General features: G+C 33.4%; 5 protein-coding genes across 11 annotated transcripts; all 5 read right to left on the bottom strand.

Moving 5' to 3' along the window:
• Nucleotides 1-1,567: 1,567 nt before the first annotated feature.
• Nucleotides 1,568-5,845, bottom strand: LOC140972336 (NAC domain-containing protein 76-like). Of its 2 annotated transcripts, XM_073434776.1 has the most exons (4): nt 5,786-5,845; nt 5,447-5,630; nt 4,711-4,982; nt 1,568-2,240 (listed from the first exon to the last, which is right to left on the bottom strand). In XM_073434776.1, exons 2-4 carry the CDS (start codon nt 5,616-5,618, stop codon nt 1,674-1,676), a joined length of 1,011 nt encoding a protein of 336 aa, XP_073290877.1. In that variant the 5' UTR covers nt 5,619-5,630; nt 5,786-5,845; the 3' UTR covers nt 1,568-1,673. The 2 variants fall into 2 exon arrangements, with proteins under 2 accessions (XP_073290877.1, XP_073290878.1); XM_073434777.1 differs by lacking the exon at nt 5,786-5,845 and having other exon boundaries at nt 1,568-2,233; nt 4,707-4,982; nt 5,447-5,715.
• Nucleotides 5,846-9,952: 4,107 nt separating this feature from the next.
• On the bottom strand, nt 9,953-13,351 carry LOC140974223 (eukaryotic translation initiation factor 6-2). Its single transcript, XM_073437561.1, has 7 exons — nt 13,189-13,351; nt 13,020-13,116; nt 12,731-12,816; nt 12,560-12,604; nt 12,033-12,163; nt 10,508-10,618; nt 9,953-10,403 (listed from the first exon to the last, which is right to left on the bottom strand). Exons 1-7 carry the CDS (start codon nt 13,196-13,198, stop codon nt 10,146-10,148), a joined length of 738 nt encoding a protein of 245 aa, XP_073293662.1. The 5' UTR covers nt 13,199-13,351; the 3' UTR covers nt 9,953-10,145.
• Nucleotides 13,352-14,642: 1,291 nt separating this feature from the next.
• On the bottom strand, nt 14,643-16,292 carry LOC140972337 (uncharacterized). 4 transcript variants are annotated; one of them, XM_073434779.1, is made up of 4 exons: nt 16,143-16,254; nt 15,852-15,941; nt 15,516-15,741; nt 14,643-15,163 (listed from the first exon to the last, which is right to left on the bottom strand). In XM_073434779.1, exons 3-4 carry the CDS (start codon nt 15,681-15,683, stop codon nt 14,969-14,971), a joined length of 363 nt encoding a protein of 120 aa, XP_073290880.1. In that variant the 5' UTR covers nt 15,684-15,741; nt 15,852-15,941; nt 16,143-16,254; the 3' UTR covers nt 14,643-14,968. The 4 variants fall into 4 exon arrangements, with proteins under 4 accessions (XP_073290880.1, XP_073290881.1, XP_073290879.1 ...); XM_073434780.1 differs by having other exon boundaries at nt 15,852-15,915; nt 16,143-16,250; XM_073434778.1 differs by lacking the exon at nt 15,852-15,941 and having other exon boundaries at nt 16,143-16,292.
• Nucleotides 16,293-16,885: 593 nt separating this feature from the next.
• On the bottom strand, nt 16,886-20,101 carry LOC140974225 (uncharacterized). The gene is made up of 4 exons (XM_073437566.1): nt 19,533-20,101; nt 17,703-17,786; nt 17,530-17,619; nt 16,886-17,304 (listed from the first exon to the last, which is right to left on the bottom strand). Exons 1-4 carry the CDS (start codon nt 19,941-19,943, stop codon nt 17,050-17,052), a joined length of 840 nt encoding a protein of 279 aa, XP_073293667.1. The 5' UTR covers nt 19,944-20,101; the 3' UTR covers nt 16,886-17,049.
• Nucleotides 20,102-21,250: 1,149 nt separating this feature from the next.
• On the bottom strand, nt 21,251-23,803 carry LOC140974224 (actin-7-like). 3 transcript variants are annotated; one of them, XM_073437565.1, is made up of 6 exons: nt 23,604-23,803; nt 23,000-23,069; nt 22,511-22,904; nt 21,806-22,419; nt 21,623-21,700; nt 21,251-21,538 (listed from the first exon to the last, which is right to left on the bottom strand). In XM_073437565.1, exons 2-5 carry the CDS (start codon nt 23,057-23,059, stop codon nt 21,635-21,637), a joined length of 1,134 nt encoding a protein of 377 aa, XP_073293666.1. In that variant the 5' UTR covers nt 23,060-23,069; nt 23,604-23,803; the 3' UTR covers nt 21,251-21,538; nt 21,623-21,634. The 3 variants fall into 3 exon arrangements, with proteins under 3 accessions (XP_073293666.1, XP_073293663.1, XP_073293665.1); XM_073437562.1 differs by having other exon boundaries at nt 21,251-21,539; nt 21,616-21,700; XM_073437564.1 differs by having other exon boundaries at nt 21,251-21,534; nt 21,612-21,700.
• Between the last annotated feature and the right edge of the window lie 867 nt (nt 23,804-24,670).

Here is a 24,670-nt window from a genome sequence, read left to right on the forward strand (position 1 = left end):
TATTTTTTTGATCATTTATATTTATTTCTTTACGATTTACGATTTTCATCCGTCGTATTGTTATAATTGAGTTTTAGTCATGTACTTTTTTTGGATTTTCGGCCTTTTGTTTCGTTCCATAGGATTACTCTTATGCGGCACTAGACGTATCGACGTCACATCAGAGAAAAATTGAATAAAAAACTGCCGAAAAGATATATAGTATACTCAGACTGTAATCTTAAAATTTGTGGAACGTAACGGGTGGATAAACACCTGCTCGCGTTGAGGATGAGAACAAAAAAGCTTCGTTGGTCGGCACTGACCCAAAACTTTTAATTGGATTTTCAAATTTAATGTTGGGAAAAAAAAATTTTAATATTCCTGAATTTATGCAAGAATGTTTCAAATCAACCATCTTTTCCATCAAAATTTTAAAAAGTAAAAAGAAATATAAAGTCAAAGTCAAGAATTTTTTATGTTTTTTAAACTCAAAGTCATGACGTACAATTGCTTTGGCTTTTACTTGGGGTTGAATTTCTTTCTTATTTGACCTGCTACCTGTATAGTTCATTAATCCGAGGTATTCACAGAAATTGTGATGAAAATGTCTGCTTTTTAACCATGTTATTTTAATTTACTCTTTTTTTTTCCCGATCTCTTCAAAAGTTGCATGCATGCATGCGTATATACATACATATAAATGATGAATCTCGTGCATACAGTGTGTGTGTCATGTAAAAATTTTAAAAATAAACCTTATTTGGGTCCAATGTCATAGAAAAATTCATTTATAATAATAAAATTAACTAACCATACTTAAATAGCGTGTTCATTCAATAACAGAGATATTTTACAAGCGCACACACATACGTATAAGCTCAGTACTCGTCCATGTGAATCGAATCCAAGCAAATATATGACCTTTTCTTAAAAAGAAAATGCTTGGTCATGAATTAGGTATTCTTCCTTAAATAAAATAGCTTGCCAGATCCTATTATTGGTTGCAAGTATTTTCTAGCATATTAGTAACTATTATTTGATCGGACGAATTATTTAATTTTCTTCATTATTTGTGTTATCATCATATCATTAAGTAAAGATTAATATTTATAATAAATTACATTAAGAATATGATGTTTTATGTATACACAATATCTTCAGTTATATTTTAAGGGAGGGTTCCTATGATAATTTTGTAAAATCTTTTAGGTAGTTCTCAAGTAAATTTATCAAAATATTATCTTAATTATAATGCATATGTAGACATTCTCCTCCAAAACCATTTATTTTAATTAGTTTATTGAAAAAATAAAATGCTCTTAATATTTAATAAGATTGGCGTCAAATTAAAATTAAATTTGGAAAATGTTTTTCGTTTATGATATATTCTAATTAATTATTATTGCATGGTAAAAATATAATATAAAAAAGCAAAGATTATATTTATTAATTCAAACTGTGATTTGTAATCAAATTATTTTCTTTTCAGGAATGAGTTGCTTTAATTTTGTTTTATGATAAAAAAAAAATTTATGGGAGAAAATGATAGATACAAGACAATGAATGCTTAGACTTAATGATTAATTAAATAATTCACAACCATGATTATATATCACCAAAAAAAAGGAAAAAGAAAAAAAATACTTGTCCCAAATTCCATGGACAAATTCGTTTTGATTTACAGACAAAACTCATTTATTGAATATGCAAATTCCAATATCACAAATATCACTCGAGATTGCATCATTCAACTTTGCTCCTTCTTCCCCACAAGTGAGCAAATCCTGAAAGCTCGAAACCCTGTCACCTTCATATTCAGCATCTCCGTGGCTAAGCTGAGAGGCAACAAATCTGTCAAGATCTCTCCAATCCATTACATTCTTTGATTTACAGTATTCCTTTATGTAATCACCATTATCATCCTCATTGCTAGCACGTATTTCTGTTACGGAGCTAGGTTTTTTTACCGTGAGAAGGGGCGGAGAATCTAGCTCTGGAAGCTGCACGAATTGATCGGGGTACTCCACTAGATTTAGGGTTTCAGCGGCAGCATCTGTTTCTTGTTTGAAGACCAAGTTTTCGGCTAGACTGTTTAAGGGTGTGTGTTTCGATATTTGATCGATGGAACTCATTATTTTGCTTACACCAATGGGTTCGTCTTGATAATAGTAGGCTGAGTCCCACCCTAAAATGGAGCCCTTCGTTTGGGTTATGATTCGTTTTTTGAATGCCCGGCAAACCACCCAGCCTTCTTCCTGCTGCAAAAAAAATTGTTACGACGAATCGTTTGCATGATTTTGACAATTATGAGGAAAATATGTTTGATTTATTGAAATTATAGTTTGATTAACCGGTACTAGTAATTTAGTACTATTAAATCGCTCATCGGCCATGACTGGAAATGTGCATGGCACTACTAAAAAAAAAACAAAAGACAACGGTTAAAAACCGTTGTCGTAGGTAAAATAAAACCGTGGTTAAAAACTCTGTGGTTAAAGGGTGTGCTCAAAGACAACGGTGAAAAACCGTTGTCGTAGACGTCTAAAGACGACGGTGAAAAACCGTTGTCGTAGGTATATAAAACCGTTGTTAAAGGTCCTGTGGTTAAAGCATTCGCTAAAAGACAACAGTTTTGGAGTGATGTGGTAGTTACAATTTGCGACGGTTTGTTAATTCGCGACGGACATCATCGTTAACCGTCGCTAATTGGCGACGGTCATAATTTAAACGGTCGCTAAACAGCGACGGTTGATCAAACCGTCGCTAAATTTAGCGACGGTGTTTTATAAACTGCGTCACTAATTTTAGCGACGGTTTTGTATGTTTTCCGTCGCTAATTTTTTCAGTAAAATAAAAAAAATTCACTTTTAATATTTTAATAAATATACAAAAAAACTCACAATCTAATATGCTAATTATATTCTTGATTTACCGTCGAAAATACTATATTCTTGATTTTAAAATTTTATTAAACTTTAAAGAGAAAATCGAAACTAAAATTGTGTAAGGGAGAAAAATTTTAAGTGTTGTGAAGTGGTATGGTAGAAAATGGACCGAGGGTGGGATATTTATAGACAGTTTGCGACAGTTTTGACTTTAACCGTCGCAAATAGCGATGGTTATTTTTCTAACTGTCGCCGATTTTAAATTAGCTAGCGACGCTTTTACAAGAACTGTCGCTATATTTAGCAACGGTTATTAAAAACCGTCGGTAAATATAGCGATGGTTAAGTATAAACTGTCGCTAATTATAGATCGACGACGGTATTACCAAAACTGTCGCTAAGATTAGCGACGGTTATACAAAAACCGTCGATAATTTTAGCGACACTTTTTACAAACCGTCGCTATATTTACATCGGCGACGATTTTGCTTAAAACCGTAGCAAAATTTTGCGACAGTTATACTTTAACCGTCGCAAGATTTAAATTAGTGACGGTATAGTGTAACCGTCGCTAATTTTAGCGACAGATTTTACTTAAACGGTCGCAAAATGTAATATTGACAACAAATTTATAGAAAAACCAGTTGAAAGACAACGTTTTTACAAACCGTTGTCGTAGCTTGAAGAAAAACGCTAATAGACAACAGTTTAAAAATCGTTGTCGTAGCAAAAAAAAAACGCTCATAGACAACGGTTTTTAAAAACCGTTGTCGTAGCCCAAAAAAAACGCTCATAGACAACGGTTTTTAAAAACCGTTGTCGTATATATATCAAAGACAACGGTTTTAAAGAAACTGTTGTCTTTGAGCGGATTTTTTTAGGCTACGACAACGGTTTTTGTTAAAGCCGTTGTTAAAAGTAAAAAGACAACGGTTTTAATAAAAACCGTTGTCTTTGATGTGTTGTTAAAACCGATTTTTCTTGTAGTGTAGACTTGAATATGAATGCATGGATGCTCATATCAGAAAAAGAAGCATGAATAAATAGAGGAGCATTCATAGTTTTCNTGGACTTGAATATGAATGCATGGATGCTCAGATCAGAAAAAGAAGCATGAATAAATAGAGGAGCATTCATAGTTTTCAACTGAATTAGAACTTGCATATTTTCTTTCTTTGTAAAAATTCTAATTTGTTTTTAAACATACTAGAGTAAAATAGGAAAAATTCTTGGAAATCTTGATCCACGAATGTTACATTAAAATCGGGAGGCTTGAACTTCCACTCACAAATTCTGAGATTTTTTCGTCCAAGGAAAATCGACCAATTATAGCCCTTCTTTATTTGACCACGAACTTTAAAATGTTGAAGAATGTCTGGAAATCTTATATATTCATTACAAAAAAAATTGTTTAGATGGAGAAGGTACCTCGTTCATTCACTGAAAAAAGGTCCTTTTGACTACGGAAAAGGGATCGCCTTTCTTTACATGCATGTTGAGCGGGATTGCATTTGAATGCAAAGGAAGTGCATGCCTAGTTATTAAAAATATGGGGAATAATGGGCTCTTACTTAGAGAAATTAAATCGGTTTATGCCTTGTTTAACTCTTTTTCATACATAATTAATGAGGAAACGAGTCCCGCGACTTTAATTAACTTGTGTAAATATTGGATATTCACTATTAACATTTTTACTTTTCACTCATGGATGGCTAATAATCATCAAAAGTTACTTGAATAAGAGGCTTGTTTTAGCAAGCTTTAAACTATACATTAAAATTCCCAATATAATATTATTGATTTTCTTTAAATTTGAAGAAAAAGGGTGAATGAAGAAACTTGCCTGAGGAAGACCATTTTCTTCTGATTCAAGCCTGTACTCATGCATGATCCAGTCAGTTTTATGCCCATTTGGTGCCCTTCCTTTGTAGAAGACTAGGGTTTTCCTCATACCGATAAGTCTCGATTTATCATATACTGCTTTATCTCTTCCGGTGGCCTTCCAGAACCCTACCATCGTGGCCCTGTTAGTCCTTGTACCAGTTGGGTACTTCTTATCTTTGTGACTGAAGAAATACCACTCCCTATGCTCTTCGTACCCGATTCGACATTTATCTGTGGATATTATAGAGAGGTGTGACGGTCAATAGAACTATATGTATATATGCAATCAGGGACTTTAATTTTCTATTAGTTCTAGTGAAAACATGTAGAAGAACAAAGAAATGACGAAAGGGAATCTTCTTTAATTGGAAATTATGTAAATACTTGGTTATGTGATGTGCTTCATTTGATCAAAGAGTTGGATATCAAGATTTTTAATAGTAACAAATTTGCACTCGCAATTCTTGAGCCAAAGAGATTTTTCAGAAATCATCCAAGATCGATCCGTTCGTTCGTTTCCCTCCGATGAATAATCAAAACGAGCACAAAACATGCTGAAAGTACCGACGACTAAGATGATCCAAAGTCGTTTAAGCCACGAAAATATGTCCGAAATCAAATATATTGAGGAAAACCCTAATCAAGAAAGTAGAATTAACAGAAAATGAAAGAAATCTTGACGAGCTGCTTAATACCTTGAAGATCCCATGGTTCAATCCTATACAGATCAATATCTCTTATAACATCAAAATCTATCTTCTGTCCAACAACCTTCTTCCTAAGATAGTATCCGACCAGCTCCTCATCCGTCGGATGGAACCGAAACCCGGGCGGAACACGAGAATTATGCTCCATACTCGGATCCATCAATCAATATCTCTGCATCAAATTCACATCCCACTTATACAAGTCAAACCACTTATGTTCTTTCACTAATTTCCATCATCTCTAAATCATAACCAAGCTATATAACACAAAACACAACAGAAAAGTTAGACAAAAGGTGAAGATAAAAACGAAATCATGAACCCTACCTATCAAAAGGTGACAAGTGTTATCAGATATAATTATCAGCACATTTGGTGGTGAGCAGCACTTGACATTTTATCTCTAAAAGGTATTCAACGCGTGTTTAAAGAAACCCTTTTTTTATTAGTTTCGAATATATATATTTTTAATTTAATTTGTTGGGTTATTAGAATAATTGGAATGGGAAAGCAAATGATTAAGCACTGCTCCTAATGAACAACGAAAGAGGGTAAGAGGATATAAACTGACAAGTGATTATGATGTAATGTTGGGCAATGGTGAATTAGAAGCAACATAGTATAGTTTAAGTTTATTATATTAGTTCATTAATTCATTCTCCCTTTTAAATATATAGGTTTTCTCTCTTTTTTCGGTTGTCCCAAAAAGTTCAGTTTCTACATTTAATAGCATTATTTTTTTTTATTTTTACTAACATACTCATGTTAACAATTTCTTGGAATACGTGAAACTATTTTTTTAAAATGAATTAAATAAGAATAAAATAGGAAGTTTGTTTGTAAATTATTGTTTTTAAGGTTATTTCAGATTATTAAAAACAATGGGAAATTGATGTGGTACAAAGAGGACCAGTGAAGGAAACTCTTTGAGCATTTTTTGGGTAAATTAAATGTTTAGGTCTATGAAATAGTGTTTTATTTTATTCCACATATGTTCGATTGTATTTTAGTCGTATATATGATAAGGATATAGTTTTGATTAATAAATACATCTTAATTCGAATGAAAAATATCTTCGAGTATTTTGTTCCTTTTTGCAATTCATATATCATTTTCATTTTGCATTTTCATCATATTACATGAAAAATTACAATTGTGATCCTCTAACTTAGTCATTTTCAGTTTTAGTACGTACCGTAAGTCGTCAAAGTTAAAGTCATAGTCCAACTAATTGGTATTTGTTTTCACTTTTAGTCTTTTTTTTAAAAAAAAAAAATCAATTTTCGGTGCTATACAACAATTTTCGAAGTCAGGTCAGCATTCGTACGAAAATAACTAAAAGGTGAAAAGAATGACTGGCCAACTTATTTGATTAAAACTAAACGATTACATTACTGGAAATATAACGATCAGGTTACAGTATCAAAATTACGATTTTACCTGTATCAATCAAAACATATAAATGTCATTGATCTTGGTTCTTCCCTTTAAATTTCGAATTCATGAGTTTGATATGATTTCATTTGTTCACATTTTTTACGAAAATCAAATGTAAATTTGAGAATTTTTTTTATTAATGAGAGATTGATTAATTTTAATGTTACGATTAGATAAAATTTTCTTTAATTATAAATTTCAGCTAGCTCTAAGTAGTTAATTATTTCATAATAAATGAAAATTTTGTGCTCTCAATATAGTTTCCGAATCCAATATATATTGAATCAATGTGCGTGTCATCCCTAAATATTTGTAGCACGCCTGCTTGTATTTAGAAGATAAATGACAAAAAGAAAGAAAAGCGAAGTCTGAAGAAAGGAAGCATTCTAAAGGTGGATTCTGACCTTCTTGTCTCTTTGTCTGGAAATAACATTAATTTACCTCTTTCACTTTTTCACACATGAACTCAGCTGGAAATAGGTAAAAGTATCAATTTATATTTTTTTAAAAAAATTTACATAAATTTTGAATTTTTTTCCTATAAAAACACGATCAGTTTTGACATTTAGAATATTAGTTTCACAAAATGAAAGTTGAGAAATTTTGAAATTGACCCCGTAAGTTGATTTGTATATATTTCTAAATGAAATAAATATTTTACTGGTAAGAGTGAAAATTTTATATTTAAAAATAATTTATATATATTTTTTGAATTTTTTCCGTGAAAACCCGTTTGATTAATAATTATTATGGCTTATTAATATCGTAAATTAGAATATTTGTTTTGCAGAATGAAAGTGTAATTTAAATAGGAATTGTTGGCATCGTGACACACTTCACCTTTTGAAAACACACACACACACACACACACACATATATATATATATATATGATTAAACTGCACAATACATATACAAAAGCCACGAGTCAAGAAGAGTAGGTGATGGAGAAAGGAATGGGTTTTTTCCCCCTCAAATCTATCGTTCAAGCTTAACAAAGGAAACAAAAGAAGAATTTAAATATATCTTGGGAAAATGGGAGAAAAAAACCAACCTAATCTTACTACATTACGATAAATAAAACAAATTTAGTAATATAACTTGACTTGTTTTGGGTTTAGTAATATGATTTGTTAAAGTTTTGTTTTCATCCAATAATTTAGAATTTTTTTTTGTTTTGATATTTTTTTTGCATGAAACAATTAAATCTACTGAATATTACTTATTTAACACCGATTTTTTTCTACGTGTTTCATATGAAAACAGTAAAATCTATATTACACATGTTTAAATATATCTAAAATAAATAAATAAATTGGAATACGAGAAGAACCAATGAAATTGACGGATTAGACGTGAGGTGTTTCAAGATTTGGAAATGGATTTAAAAATACCAAGATTTATGAGCGAGTCTATAATTATAGATCTCAACTGGGCCAAATATTTTGGGCAAATGTAAGAAAAAATAAAGTAAAGTATAAGCATATATGTATAAATTTTTGGGTCTTCGAAAATGATGGGCCGAAGACAGATGTCTCATCGAATTCGCTAATGATTCAATGATGGATTGTTATCATTAATTATAAATTTTGGTAAAAAAATAAACGATTCATCATATAAAATGCAAAAGAATCGTGATAATATCATTAACATCGACTATATAATAAGACTTGTTATATTAATTGTGCTACACAAAATCATCCTATTTCAAATGACAATAGCAGCACCAAAATTTAAAAATAGAAAATTTTGGAATCCTTGATGAATCTAAATTACTGTCTGTAATAACATCGAAAAGAATCTCATTTTCTCTGGTTGGAGATAATAAAATAGCCTAACACAAAATAAACAAAAGAAGCAAAGAACTACACTTCTTAATTATTTCCCGAAGAGTTCAAATTCCCGTTTGGCAACATGGCAACACCAAATCTCTTGCATAGAAAATCTTTATGCAATCCAATAAAGAAGAAAGCAGCAAAAACAAAGCTATGATCACAAGACAAACAATGAACACAAACACCAAAGGAATGTCAATGACCTTGACATGAACCCTTGATGAACGAGTAATCATGACCGCTTTCTTCACGAATTCTGCGGAACACCATGCGATGAAACTGCATAAACTGGCTAGCATTAGTTTCTGCATAGCCATGTTTAGATAGAATGATGCCTTGAGAGCTCTTTCGTAATCCTCCATACTCGTTATGTTGTGTGTGTGTATATATATATATAGTTTTGATATCCTGCACACCTATCGTACACACCTATGTGAGCACCGATGATCTGTCACTCACCCATTGGATTCACAATTTTTCTATATTTCATCACATCCAATAGGTGAGTGACACATCATCGGTGCTCACATAGGTGTGCACCGTAGGTGTATATAGTTTTGATATTCTGCACACCTATCGTGCACACCTATGTGAGCACCGATGATCTGTCGCTCACCCATTGGATGCACAATTTTTCTATATTTCATCACATCCAATAGGTGAGTGAAACGTCATCGGTGCTCACATAGGTGTGCACCGTAAGTGTGCAGGATATCAAAACTGTAATTTATTAATTTAGAATGAACATTCTAAAAGTTGGCGACCATTTGAATGCGTTAATTTTTTAGTATATATATATATGGAATTAAGAGGAAAAACCGCATCATGAAAAAAGTGCCAGATACATGGGTTTATAATATATGAAGGGATTTGTTTTTATGTATGGAAAGAAATCTTAGATCAAAAGAAATCTTATCCGCAAGGATCGCAAACACTTTGTTTTAAGGAAACAAAGTAGCAAAGAAATCTAATTTGCAGAGTAAAATATTATCTTAGTAATATATAAAATGTACTCTTAATACTGAAATAATTATTTAAAAAATCCTAAATCTGTTAATACGACGTATTTTAATATGTAATTGTAGTATCATACAATGCTTTGAAATTATTATATATTATTAAATAGTAATTTATTAATTTAGAATGAACATTCTAAAAGTTGGCGACCATTTGAATGCGTTAATTTTTTAGTTTAATTAAAAATATAAATAAATATTTTAAGAAACTATATAACATGGTCATCGATATACCTGATCAAACCTCACGAAGACTTTGATAGCTTAGAAAAAAGCAACACCCATACACTAAACATTGTCAATACAGAGTTACACATTGTCTTGAGAGTTGCAAATAAAATCTCCATAAAATTAAAAATACAGTAAAAAGGCCACAGTAAAACTCGAAGTTCTCAGGAACTCAAACATATGTATCAATCAACGATTTTCTCATCTCATCGACAAGGGCACTAGGTTGAGCCTCTCTTAACTTGAAAACACTCTCAATGACAGATAACTCGGTAGCAGTCGTGTCTGATCCACAGAATGCTGTCCAATCATTTACTGTCAATCCAGCAGCAATCACTTCACTGCCACGATTCACGGTTCCAGCAACCAAAGGGACTTGAAGAAGAGTTGAAAGTTCATCCAGATCTTCAATGGATGTATGAGGATGGACCTGCTCAATAGCCAACGTGTTTCCAGGATAGGATCAGAAAAAAGGAAAATAAAATTTCACTTTATATTAAAAAGTCGATTTAAATAAGAGGATGTGAATCTTACCAAGCCACCTCTATTGGAAAATGCACAGAAACTGCCCACAAGTATGTTGCCAGCAATTGTTTGTCGGAAAACTTCTACACCGAGAACATCAGCTATCATCTCCTCTGTTTCCTGATAGAATTGAAAATTGTAACTTCTCTTGCTACATGAACGAAGTGAACAGATTAGGGAAACAACTCTCCACAATGGACCATTAAGACCATATTACTTCAAACAGCACCAACAGAAGATTTACTCATTCCCTTTCTGAAGTTTTGTTGGCTAATTACCACTATCTGGCTTACATGATAAAGAATACTGAATCTGGCATGTATTTTATATTTCAACTTTTATTTAGAGCATAAAATAGGATAAGGTTGATGAGCAAGTAAGGTCTGTTTTCCAAGTTTAGTGGTCCATATTAATTAGTTTGTTCACTTTCATAGACAAACTAAGAGAAACAGTAATGGTCCTTGTTGATGAGTAGATCACTCAGAAGCTCATGTTAACAACCGCCCACCTCAATAATGTCTTATCCAAAATGCAAAAGTTCCACTTCCCAACACAAAAGTCATGGAAGAATATTGACAAGGTTTCAAAAGTAATTCTATCTACGCATTTTGTCATCAAGACAAGGTATAACTGGAGATATTCGTCTGTCTCCAGCGCCCAACCAGAACAACAACTTCCAAGATAGCAATGTGTTGCAAAGAGCTATTACTTTGTGAAAGGAAAAAAAATAAAAATAGATCAATAAGTTGCAGGTCAGATTTACCATTTCCCATAAAAAGAATTATTTTAAGCCACAAACTCAACCAATAAGGAGACAAGAAGTGAGTACATGCAAGCCAGTGATGCACTTTTCATAAGAACACACTTGCAACAGTATAAATATCAATGCAACAACCCATTACCATAGAAGGGAAGACCGAATGTTAAATAAAAAGAACTGAAAATAACTTATTTGAGGCGATCAAGCACCGGGTGGATTATGTGAATGAAATACACGTAATAAAAACAGAAGCCAAAAATAAAAGAAACTTCGTTGCTGCTCAAATTTTATCAAACATATGAAAGCCTGATAGTAAAAGTCAATAATTGAGAGACAAATTGAAGCAAAGATCACATTAGCACCGTTGGTGCTGAGCCGATCTATCCAATAAAGGTGTAAACTAGAGAAGACGAGGAAAGCATTATTTTCGAAACATAAACATGTAGGTAAACAAAGTAGGAATGAATCAAACGCAGAAACTAAACCCTTACAGAAAGAGGAAATAAATAAAACTTTTAATTAATTTACAATCACATTTTTCTACAGTTACCTATGAGCTTTTCACAGACAACTGCATCCAACTTAGACAAACTTTTAATGGTGTTAAAAAATATAACCTTGTCCACTCAAAAAAAGGAAACCACAACCTTGCCACAAGAATTAAGAACTCAACTAAAACAAGAATTGAACTTTTCTGACAAAAGAAATCAACAAATTCACCATGTTCTCATATTCTTGACTGTATGAAATTTAGATAAATGCAAAACAATTTGCCTTGTCAAGATCAGGATGTGTAAGAGCAACATGATCATTGCATGCAATGCAATTCCCCAGAGCAGATAGTCTCTCCTCAATTCGCTGCACAACCACCGAATCTGGCAGACTGTTCCTCAAATGTTGTAATTCTATGACACCAAGAGACGAAAAATAGACATTTAATCCAGCAAGAAAAAAAACGTAGAACAAGAACATGACATGTAGAAACATCACTTTTAGTCTATCTTCAAGTAATCTATTGAAGAAGTAAGACTTAGTTCTGACCAAATTTTTGAATTAGCAAGGTGAAAAGTGGAATATTAAACTAGTACACAGTTCTGAAACCATGGAATCTTCCACTTAGTTTCCTCTTTGTTTGGTAGAAAGGGTTCCCAATATCAGTTTTCAGTATTTTCTGCGACAAAAAGACTTTCCACAGACAATCTTTATCAATGTCTAATTCTTTGTGTTTTCAAATTCTACATATTTTTGCTAGGCTCTTCATGTACCAAGCTAAATCACTAAATTGTGAGTGACAAGGTCACCTTGATCAGTAGTAGTGTGAGGCAAAAGCAACCCATTCTTGTTCCCTGCCAAAGGAAATTTCGAGGAAATGGGTAAAAAAATATTAACCAGCAAACAATGAAAATGAAATCAAGGAAGCAGCACAAATGCTATAACCTTCACCGCCAAAAAACAAACTACATAATTCTCACCAGCACAAAGGCGTCCAATTATTCTAGTGCCCCCAATAGAACTTTTAACCACAGGAATAACATCAGCCAACTCAGCCTCAAATGTGCTGCACGAACCATAACATCATTTTAACCCATGTAATTAATTCAGCAGGCCAAATAATGTATTTTTTGCACGAAAATCACACCTTTAGCAAAATCCCAAATCAATATTTGAAAATTTTCATTTGATTGTCGCCGGGTATCTCAAAGTATTATCTAAGGACAATCCAACAAAATAAACAACATATAGGTTCAATTAAACCGATACCTGTAGAAATTTTCAGAACCACCGATAGCGACCAGGCAATAAGCATTGGTCAACTTGGAAAAAACACCAATCTCACAATTATTTTCGTATTGCAGTCCTGCACATAGATAAAGTTTGTTATCACGTTTTCATACCTGTAAAATGATGAAACTACTCAGCGAGTACTTACTTGTTGCCATGATTAAAGAAGAAAACCACCAAACAAGAATTGATTATTAGTTTGAATAATATTATCCCTGAGAGATGGAAATCGATCGGCGATGCCACAAAAGCCGGCTGGAATTAGGGTTTTGTGTATTGTTTTGGGAATTAGTACAATTCTTAACCTAATTTCTACTAAAAAAAATTAAACCAATATCGTTATATATTTATTAAAAAAACATATAAATTTTAAAATTTAAAATAAATCCATTATGAGAGAGTCTCACGAAATGTGAGATGAGTTTATTCGATATATACATAATATTTTATAGGTCGATCGAATTAGATAATAGATTTATTTAATGATTTGTGTGACAATCTCATATCAACATGTGTTGAAAATCGCTTATTATTCTTTACGTTGCACCAAACTTGTGCATTCTTCATATCTAATAATTATTGTTATTTTAGATATTGTTTGAAGTGAATGATATGAGAAACACATAATGATAATTTAATAGGATTCAAAATACAAAAAATGTAGTTGATAAATAATCACAACTTCTTTTAAGTGATTGTCTCATGAATTAATTTTGTAAGACGTGCATTTTATTCAACTTGATCAATGAAAACTTATTATTTTTTATATAGGAATGATCTAAGTTGACCAAATTTTTGTGATGTTATGTGTATTAGGAAGGCTATAAATATTTAACTAGCCTAATGTTCAATTTTTTGGTCAAAAATCATAATAATTTGAAATCATCTCTAAAAAATATGAAAATTTTATAATAGGTGTAACTTACTAAGTTCTTTAATTTTTGTTTAGAAATATTTTCGAAATTCTAAACCTATTTTGAGGCTTGTCTTCAAAAGATTTGTTTTAGAAAGAACTCAATAATTTTTGCTTAGAAAGCTCTCTATAAATGTTTTCGTTCATCGGTCGGAACTTTGGTATACTAGACATCATGGTGAACAACTTTTATATTATATTTATATTCAAAAACATTTTGCATGATCATAGAATGCTAGAATGCAAACATCAAAACAGTTCCTAAACATTTTAAAAAAACAAATGATAGAACTTTGGTTTTCAAAAACAAAATTCATAATAAAGCTTGTGTATAGTGTTATTCAATGTTGTTAACTTCTTTTTCTCCTTCTCGAATTAATGTATTTTGGATATTGCCAATATTTATTGCACACAATGTAACGTGAGATAGGCATTTTAAAGTTAGTCGCAATTTTATAATTTACAGAGAAATGTGTCTTCACGTTGAAAGTATAATTAAAGAAGAAACACGACTATAAATATGTGTGACCATCTGCTAATTTTATGATTTACGGAGGTAAATGCGTGTAACTATTTGCCACTTTGGCGTCAAATGTTCCTCTCCTCATTTGTTTGTTTGTTTGGTTTGGTTTTTTCTAATGGCGGATCGACTATTGAATCACACAGGTTTAAGTTTTGTTTGAATCCTTATCTAATCACTATACATGCACAGAGATGGCCGGGTTCTAGGAATAATCCGGGCCTTGAAGGAGTGAAAGAAAGAAAAAATAGTAAGTAGAGATGGTACCACTACCACCAGGGGGAGGAATGAACAGAAGAAGCGGCAAATAAATTAACAGAATCGGAGCTTTACTCACACATCGTTCTCTTGAGGATATCGAGTAAAGCCAACTTTACTCACATCCCAACCACCAGCCCGAAGCTTTAACCTGTTCAAACAAGTGGCTTCTACAACTAAAAACGATGCGTACTTTTATTTAATGAACCACTTCTTCCTCCATTTTCCTTGAATAAATTATGAAGACTTAGATGTAGTTGAAGTGCCAGATTTGGTCGGCTTGATGCCAGCTTTTGTAAACCAGGTAGTGTAGAGAAATTGCTTGTGAGGCCCAACATGGTTGCACAGTAGCCTGACCTTTTGCCTTTCCCTCATCCATCTCAACACTATCTTCATGTGCCTCTTGCTATCCAATCCCCTCAAACCAACTTCCTGCTCAAATAATAATAGCAACAGACAAATCTTACATTCAACAAGATTCAACCTATAATTCTACAGCCTGCAATAGATAATCTACTCTAATATTTACCGAAGACGTGATTCATCAGATCATCACCACCATGTAACTAACTCACAAACTACATCATTCATTTTGTTTAGATGTTAATGATATAAATTGTAATTGCTATACCTAGTTTTATTATGTTGAAGCAGCAGATCTCAAAAACTAAATTTCCTGAAGAACCAACCCAACCAGGATTTTAAGTACGAGAAAGAGGAAGGTGTGTTTTTTTTTTTCTGTTCTACATTTATATTGGAATCAGCAGCGTTGTCAAGACAATACCTTAACATGCTCCCAGGTATCAGCAATAGACAGTGGACCATGTTCCTTCAAGATGTCAAAAATCACCCTTGTGATTGTTTGTGTTTGCTCTGGTGGCGTCTTGAGTTCTATTGGCTTCATCTTTGGTTTTGATTTCTTGGCAACATACCTTATTGCTGTCGCAAACATGTTTGTCCTCTCCGACCCACAAAATTTCACAAGCTCGAAACAAAATGCTACTCAGCTGCTGCAGGGAAAAACAAAATATTTGAAGGGTGGCATCATTATCAAGCACCATTTAAGATATCAAATTGGATACAGCATGAAGGTATAGGCTATAGCATTGATGTTAGTTACATAGAAAGAATCTCCCAGAAGACTCTTGCCAAGCCTCATTTCAGACAAGTTTTCGACATTTTCTCTGTATCAAAACACATCATTTGTTTGCTTCAAGAAAGGAACACATAATTTGTCAATCCTCGTTCAATTCAATCAAGTGATTGACACAAAGTGTTGATAATTTCCTCATTTACGCATATGAACAAACATATATATTACATCTTGCGGGTTATTTCTGGTTGAGTGAGATTTGTAGTTCATGGGTTCGAGAGGAAAAAGGAATCAAATCAGAATTGGGAGTCCACTAACCTATGGAAGGTATCTTCAATACTTCCGAAACAACACAAGGAGGTGATCTTTACTCGTAAGAAAAGAGAGAATCGCAAAATTTATTCCGCACTTCCCTTTTCAATTTTTTTTTTACTAATTTTACAGATTTATTTTTTCCAAAGCACTAATTTCACAGATTTAATTAATAGGAAAACATAATTTGAGGGATAATAATCTATTAATTTCTAGGAAAATCAATCCTCTACAATATTTCATCTAACATGTTCAATATGTTTTTTTACTAGCGATAATTTTTAAAACGATTGAAATTTAACACATGTGACAAATATTCAAGGTAACGAATATTGTTACAAAACACTAAGTTTATGTTTATTTTTTTATTTAATTAATTTACTTATTTTGAATAATTTATTTAATTTATAAATTAATTTTTTTTTTCTTTGTATTAATTATATCATCGAAATTTTCTAGATTGGTAAAAATAATTATATAAATTATTTTTAAAAATTATAATAAACTTAAAAACTTTTTTCTAAAAAATAAGAAATAAATAAATAAAGAAAACTTCTCGAACTAACTGCATTGATTCGTATACATCCGGAGCGTATCGATGATCGAAGAGAACCCAAGAAACAACACGGTTCTTCTGGTATTCTTAACTGTTGTTTGAATATAAGTTTTAAAAATTAATTTAACAAATACTGATCGAGCGAAAATGTGAATAAAATAAAGATTAATTGAAGTAAATGGAAAGAAAAATATATAAGCGCATCATGATCATGCTCGTTATATATTCCTGCCATTATTTGATTCTCAAATGAAAATCCTAACAAAAATTCAAGAAATAAAATTTTGATTTTCATTCAGACCACCACGATCAGCACTTAGCTATGCTTTACAACATTAAAATCGCTCCGAGTTTGGTTTAAGCAGCCATGGTCTCTTTTTCTTCCGTTGTAAAAGGGATTGGCTTGGTTGGAGCAGGTAACCGACCGATGCTATCGACTTTATCTTTCTGTTTCGGGGGAGGCCTTGCTGCTCTTGGAAGCAACCTGCCCTTCTTCTCAAACCACTCAGGTTTCAGGAGAGCTCGCAGCCCCAATTTGTTATAATATACTCTCCTTACTGATCCACCAGCCGCTTCTACTGCAGCTTTTGCCCTCACAGTCACTCTCGAAACCTGTATAAAAGACGAACAAAATCCCAAGATCTTGTTAAATTCCGTACCTGATAAGCATGGAATTAGGATTTTTGCCTAGGAGGGGCCAAAACCTAAACTTGAATAACTGAAAGGATATCACAATTGTGTGCATATATAATATGTAAACATTGTTGTTCTAAATATAAAAACATATAAATCTAAACTTCAAGGAGGAGCAAAGGCAAGGAAAAATAAGAACATGACCTCAAGATGGATGGGCCACTGAATATGTTCAGCACCACGAGCCATCAGTCTAACACCATCTTCAATTTGCTTCCCTATTGCTCCAGCGTCCTTTTGTAAAAAAACAGAATGTTATCAGACAAAGCTGGAAATAAAGTGGGGCAACAAGATAGACGCAAAACTAACACACATACCTTGAGAGTTTTCATCGTGATCAACTCCGAGGAATCGATCTTTCCAGAATTTATCAACTTTGCAATTTTCCCCAAACCGACCGGCTGTCACAATCATAGAAACATAATTACAGACCATCAATTGAAAAGAAACAATATTTTCTGGGAAAAAAATCACAAAGAATGAATTTTCTACATGAATGTCACGAACGAGAGAGAGTTGAATTATATTCTGATTTATAGTATGCTTTTATTAAATGAAAAATCTCATGGGGCAACAATAGAAGGGGAGGAACAATCTTGTCAACCAGACCTTTGTATTCAATGAAAACCAAATGATTGAAGAATAAGGAACGGCATTCAACTAAAGGTTTAAAAAAGTCAAGTTTGCCCCAAAAAATTGAGCTGGTTCTCATTGAGCTTCACATGAAGCAGCTCGAGTTTCAGCTCATGAGCTCCACTCACAGGCTCGAGTTTTATGAACAAATTCGCAACCTCAAAATTCACACGTAAAATAAAATAATACTGCATATTTATTTATATAACACGGAAAATATTAACGTTTACTTCGTATATAACAAAACTATTCGAAATAATTAAAACATGTGATCTCTTGAAAAACTAAAAGTGTGCATGAGCTTAGGAAAACATAAGCTCCATTATGCTCAAGCGCGAAGGATTGTGCATCGGCTCACTCGACAATGAGAAATCGTAAATTTATATAATATTATATCCAGTTCGCTCATTCTTCATCAAACTTGGTCAAAACCAAAAAGTTCTAGGACTCAACATATGGTGTCTGCAACAATTTGAAGAGCTGATGATGATAAGACTTATACATACTGCATCACCGCTTCAGCACAGACCTCCATTTATTGGAATTACAATTGTCATTGTCAAGTGCCACATACAGGACCATCAATCAACAAAATTTTCACAAGCAGTAAATGCACATAAGCCATGTCAATGTCGTATATATATTAAGGAACTGAACATGGGTTAGGATGCACAAATATAGCACGCCGAATAAAAAGGTAAATTTACTTGTCCAGATTAACTAGCATTGGTATGAGAATACATTGATTCACCTAAATGAGCATAGCACATTCAATGCATATTTCACGAAGCAATTGCAAATGTTATCACGAGGAGGAGACTCTTAAATCCACAAACTAGACAAGGTAAAACGATGGGGGAAACCGAGGGCCCAAAAAAGCCAGTAACTATAAAAAAATAGAGATCTGATATATTTCCAAAAAATGGCCTCATGGAACTACACAAAAAAGATATCTGACTCAGCTTCTACACAGCGACTGACAAACTTCACAACTACCTATGAGGAAAAAAAAGCGTGTCTTCCTTATTTTGAACCTCTTGGGGCGAAAAAGAATGAAGCATACAACAGCCACACTTACGTGTGATCACAGACATTAAAGAATGTTTTCTGCAGGTTTGATCATCCCTTATTTGTATTTTTTGACATGCAGTCATTTTTTGACAACCATTTTCCTTACTGTTTCTTGAAAAAACGAAAAAAATTATATTTTGAGTGAAATTTTTTTTTATCCTCAAACCTCTCTTCAATATTTCCATTTCCATTTCCATTTCCATGATAAAAAACGACCATTTGTTTTTCCACAAAGAACCCACTGTACAAACTATAAATGATAACACACTAATCCATATAGGGACTTAATGCATAAAACAAGTAAGAGCAGGAACTCAATGGCAAAGGACATTAGCATGAATTAACCCCAAACTATCGAAAAAAAGATGCCTTTTAGTCACCAATTACTGTTGCACAGAGTTTAAAACAAGTTCATTCATACAACGAAGCTAACAAGCAAGTACCTGAAATGTGAGGCTGAAGGGATTCTTAAACCCACGCTTGGGGAGACGACGGCGGAGGGGTGTTTGGCCACCTTCGAACCCAAACTTCATCGTACCACGAGCCTTTTGACCCTTATGCCCACGACCAGCTGTCTTCCCCTTGCCCGACCCGATTCCCCGACCCTTCCGTGTCTTCTGCTTTCGTGCTCCAGGATTATCCCTCAGATCATTCAAAGCTAATAAACTGCTGTAAGCCCTCGCATTGTGAAAATGGAAACTTGGCTTCGAATTATCCCACGGGAATAGCAAGGACTGAAGGAAATCGCGATGCTGGGGCACAAAAGGCGAACATACTGAGATGGATTTTGGGTAATTTTTCTGAGCGGCGCGGATTGAGGTTGATAGAAGTGAGATCGCTCGTCTTCTCAGCATTTCAAAGCAGGAATACCAATGTAATGCACTAATTTGTGTGTAGATTACTGTGGTTTGTTTATTCCTCACAGATCAGATCTTAGGGTTTTCCATTCTCTGATCTATCAGGTGAGTGCATTTTTGGCTAGGGTTTCAGCTAGGATTGTCGCACAGCAACAAATTTTTAGGTAATATTTTAAGCATGAAAAATAATATTTTTTTATGTATGATTCAAATAAGATATTCATCTCATAAAATATGACTTGTGAAATCGTTTCACATAAATTTTTAGCTTACTCATTAGCCGTAACCACGTTAGAAGTGTACCTATTTTTTATGAATATGAAATCCACTTTTTTTAGAAACAAAAAATTACAAAAAGATTCTATTTTTATTAAACAAAATTTCTGTTTTAATAAATTTGTATTTCATCTATATCACTCATAATATAAAAAATTATTATATAAAATCATTGTAAAGTTTAATTTTAATATTTTTTTAGATTTTTCACATAAAAAATATTTACCCCAAAATTTAATATATATACATACATTGCATGTAAAAAAAAAACTCATCAATGAATAAATATTAAAGAAGCTAAAAATGAAAGGTTAATAATTTTCAAGTTCACGGAATTATACAATATAAAAAAGATTTATCTACTTAAATCTCGAATCTAAAATTATTTGATTTCAAGTTCTTCAATCCAATTACACTCTATAATAATGTTGGAGTCTGATCTTTGTTTTTTTTATTAAAAACAAAAAACAAAGAATCCGTACTCTTTATTATTATTATAAAAAAGTTTTACCTAGAAGTAAAAATAATTTCACTGAGTTTGTGATATAAACATTAATGGTTTGCATGTTGTTGTGTTAGTTTAAGATTTTAACTAATGTACACACTGAAAAGTAACGATTTCGAATTACATCATCATAACAAAATAAAAAATGTCTGAAAAATGAATAAACAACTCCTCGAACGCTACTTTCATTTTTTTTTTCTTTTTTATTATCATCGTAGAAAGTATTAGAAAATTTGAAAAATGCTACGAAGTTAAATGTGTGCCTAGGAAGATAATATGCAAAAAAATGTAGAGGAAGGATACAGGGACCGATCCTTAGGAACAGGATAAGATGACATTGTCATTGCAAACACAAAAGCCAAGAATGAAATGAATACCTGACCTCGAAAAAACTAGGAAAATTTTGTCCGCAAAGATAGATAGATAGATAGATAGATGCACGAGCTAAGATCAACAATTTAACGATCAATTTCTATCCACTAGTAGAAGATGATTTTCAAGTATAAATATTTGTTCTCCAAACTGAAGATAAGATTAAAATTCTCATGCCAACATATATCAACATATTTGTTTTTTGAAGAAAGCAGCCAAAATAGGAAATCCAGGAAAAGAAAACAGACAACATCGATAATTCTCACTCTACAAATGACCTCCACAAGGGACACTTGTTGAGGATAATTCTACAACACATGAAGGCCATTACATATTCATCATCGATAAAATAGCAAGAACGAGAACTATGAGACCGGAGATAATTTGACACATCACAAGAAAGTATCCTCCCCTTTAACAAACCGCATCTCAAAACTTCGCTGCGAGAACCAAATTGAATATCCTTGAGAGAGAACTCGAGGACCCAACTAAAAAACTGTTTAAACTGGAACTCACCGTAAATGCTTCATAAAGCTTAGAAGCATTTTCTGTGGACGATGGAAGGACCGGACTCGTCATATTCACTCTTGGAAATCCACATCTGTTTAAGCACAAACACATGCATCAATAACAATTTATAAAACATTATCCGTATTTTAACAGATCATTTAAATATTTATTTCAAAAGATGTAGAAGATGTGTGACCTGTTGGAAGGTGCTCAGGGATGCAAGAATGGATCCTCCAATCCACACACTGTACTTTCTCTCTGGTGGTGCAACAACCTTGATCTTCATACTGCTCGGGGCCAAGGCAGTAATTTCCTTGCTCATACGGTCAGCAATACCAGGGAACATAGTGGAGCCACCACTGAGGACGATGTTACCATAGAGATCCTTCCTGATATCGACATCACACTTCATGATGGAGTTATAGGTGGTCTCGTGAATTCCAGCAGATTCCATTCCAATCAAAGAGGGCTGGAAGAGGACTTCTGGGCAGCGGAATCTTTCAGCTCCAATTGTGATAACCTGTCCATCAGGCAACTCGTAGTTCTTCTCAACAGAAGAGCTTACCCTGGCAGTTTCGTGCTCTTGCTCATAGTCGAGAGCAACATAAGCAAGTTTTTCCTTCACGTCACGGACAATTTCCCGTTCAGCAGATGTGGTGAACATGTAACCTCTTTCAGTGAGGATTTTCATGAGGTAATCTGTGAGGTCACGACCAGCAAGGTCTAACCGAAGGATGGCATGTGGTAGAGCATATCCCTCGTATATTGGCACTGTGTGACTAACGCCATCACCAGAATCCAGCACAATACCTGCTCAACCAAACAAATTGATACAAATGAGGTAAAAGCATTTGCACACTATGTGTGCGGACAAAACTCAGATTCAAAACCTTATACCCACCAGTTGTACGACCGCTGGCATAAAGAGACAGCACTGCTTGGATAGCTACATACATAGCAGGAACATTAAAGGTCTCAAACATGATTTGAGTCATCTTCTCTCTGTTGGCTTTAGGGTTGAGTGGTGCCTCAGTTAAAAGCACCGGGTGTTCCTCGGGAGCGACACGGAGTTCATTATAGAATGTATGATGCCATATCTTCTCCATGTCATCCCAATTGCTGACAATTCCATGCTCAATTGGATATTTCAAGGTCAAGATACCTCTTTTTGATTGAGCTTCATCACCCACATAGGCATCCTTTTGGCCCATACCGACCATGACACCAGTGTGTCGAGGTCGACCCACAATGCTCGGGAAAACCGCCCTTGGAGCATCATCACCGGCGAAACCAGCCTAAATTTAAAACAACAATTAGCAGTAGTCTAAAGTAAAGATCGACAGATTCAAAACCAAAAGGGCTTCGATTGCATTTTAGATTAAACACAAACCTTCACCATTCCAGTTCCATTATCACAGACAAGGGGCTGAATGTCCTCACCATCGGCCATTTTTTTATGACTGTAACAAACAAACAATTTAAACAATACAGCCTGTCAAAATCATCGAACCAAGCAGATACTCGTACAATATATCTTTTTCTACAAAGTAACCTGATATTCATACAAGCATACAAATTCAAAGCAAAAGATGTTTTATCAACCACATCCACTGACACAAGACGCAATTTATCCAGCTTGATAATTTTCAGTTTTCAAGACAAAACAAACACGAATAAACATAAAAAAGAATCAGATCTAAAACAAAAACATATAGATCAATAAAGATATTGCTTTCCGAACAACAGATCGGATTGATATCAAACAAACATTCTCAAAAATCACAAATCCCACATTTTCAAATAACAAATTCTAAAAAGAAACCGTGGAAAATCCCTATCCACATAGCTCAAACCGTGGAAAATCCCTATCCACACAGCTCAAATCGGCAAATCCAGATCTACCCATAAAGTGAACGATGCCAAAATAAGAACAACAAACATTATTCAATCAGCTATCGCTCGAAAACAAAAACAGAATAAACGGCAATAATTACCTGGATTTTGAGACGAAACTGGGGAAGAGAGCAAGAAAACTTAAGAATTAATGCAAATCCAAGCACCGATGAGGCGAATGGCTTCTTTTTTTAATGAGAAGTATCCGAATTTTTCTTGGCTCTCCTCTGCAGCCGCCTCGCCTGCCTCGGATTGAAGGCCAAAGGAGGTAATCGAATGAGGTGACATCCCAGAGACCACAAGTGTCTATTTATATACAGCATGACTGGTCACTGGTGGGTGAGCTTCGAGTTCGGATTTTGAAATTACTTATTTTAAACTCTTTATTTATTTATTTATTTATTTATTATTATTATTATTTTTTAATATCATTTTTAAAGAAAATTTGAAAAACACGGCATGCATATGTACGCTGTTAATACAACTATCCGCGATGTGTAATGTACGCCGTTAATAGTCTTTGAACATATAAATATTAGCGACGGTTTTTGATACGTAGCGACGGCTCATAATCGAAGAAGCCGATTATGAGCCGTCGCTACATTAGCGACGGTATTTTTACCGTCACGCATTTAGCGACGGTATTTAAATTTAGTGACAGTCATAACACTGTCGCTACATTTAAACCGTCGCTAAAATTTTAGTAAAAATAAAAAAAATTATTTTTATAGTTTAATAAATTTTAAAAAAACTATAATACAACTTTGATAACTAACACTTAAAAAATTAATCAAAATTGAAACAAAAAAACGTACTTAAATCGAAACTAAAATCGTATAATCGTATAAGAGAGAAAATTTAAATTGTTGTAAAGTAGTGTGGAGGAAAATAAAATGAAAATCGGATATTTATAGATAATTTGCGACTATTAGCGACGGTTCAAATAGAACTGTCGCATATAGCGACGGTTTTTTATTAAACTGTTGCTGATTTACGCCATTAGCGACGGTTTGAAAAAATCCGTCGCTATTAACGACGATAAACAATAAACCGGGCGACGATATTAATAAACCGTCGTAAATATTAAATTAGCGACGGGTTTAGTTAAACCGTCACTAATTTAAAAATTCGAACTCATTTCTCGCAGCGTGCTAATAATATGCATGCC

This window comes from Primulina huaijiensis, chromosome 3 (assembly GCF_012295235.1).
Source record: "Primulina huaijiensis isolate GDHJ02 chromosome 3, ASM1229523v2, whole genome shotgun sequence".
NCBI classification, from domain to species: domain Eukaryota; kingdom Viridiplantae; phylum Streptophyta; class Magnoliopsida; order Lamiales; family Gesneriaceae; genus Primulina; species Primulina huaijiensis.

Coding starts and splice junctions, on each gene's coding strand:
- LOC140972336 (XM_073434776.1), bottom strand. CDS start 5,618: ATGGATCCGAGTATGGAGCATAATTCTCGTGTTCCGCCCGGGTTTCGG. Junction 4,983..5,446: donor TGAACCATGGGATCTTCAAG/GTATTAAGCAGC, acceptor TAATATCCACAG/ATAAATGTCGAATCGGGTAC. Junction 2,241..4,710: donor AAGAAAATGGTCTTCCTCAG/GCAAGTTTCTTC, acceptor TTTTTTTTGCAG/CAGGAAGAAGGCTGGGTGGT.
- LOC140974223 (XM_073437561.1), bottom strand. Junction 12,817..13,019: donor GGTTCTGAAAATTTCTACAG/GTATCGGTTTAA, acceptor TGGTTCGTGCAG/CACATTTGAGGCTGAGTTGG. Junction 10,404..10,507: donor TTTCCAATAGAGGTGGCTTG/GTAAGATTCACA, acceptor GCTATTGAGCAG/GTCCATCCTCATACATCCAT.
- LOC140972337 (XM_073434778.1), bottom strand. CDS start 15,683: ATGTTTGCGACAGCAATAAGGTATGTTGCCAAGAAATCAAAACCAAAG. Junction 15,164..15,515: donor ATACCTGGGAGCATGTTAAG/GTATTGTCTTGA, acceptor TTATTTGAGCAG/GAAGTTGGTTTGAGGGGATT.
- LOC140974225 (XM_073437566.1), bottom strand. CDS start 19,943: ATGCTGAGAAGACGAGCGATCTCACTTCTATCAACCTCAATCCGCGCC. Junction 17,787..19,532: donor CCTTCAGCCTCACATTTCAG/GTACTTGCTTGT, acceptor TGATTGTGACAG/CCGGTCGGTTTGGGGAAAAT. Junction 17,305..17,529: donor AGTGGCCCATCCATCTTGAG/GTCATGTTCTTA, acceptor TCTTTTATACAG/GTTTCGAGAGTGACTGTGAG.
- LOC140974224 (XM_073437565.1), bottom strand. CDS start 23,059: ATGGCCGATGGTGAGGACATTCAGCCCCTTGTCTGTGATAATGGAACT. Junction 22,420..22,510: donor TGCCAGCGGTCGTACAACTG/GTGGGTATAAGG, acceptor TTGGTTGAGCAG/GTATTGTGCTGGATTCTGGT. Junction 21,701..21,805: donor CCCTGAGCACCTTCCAACAG/GTCACACATCTT, acceptor GTGCTTAAACAG/ATGTGGATTTCCAAGAGTGA.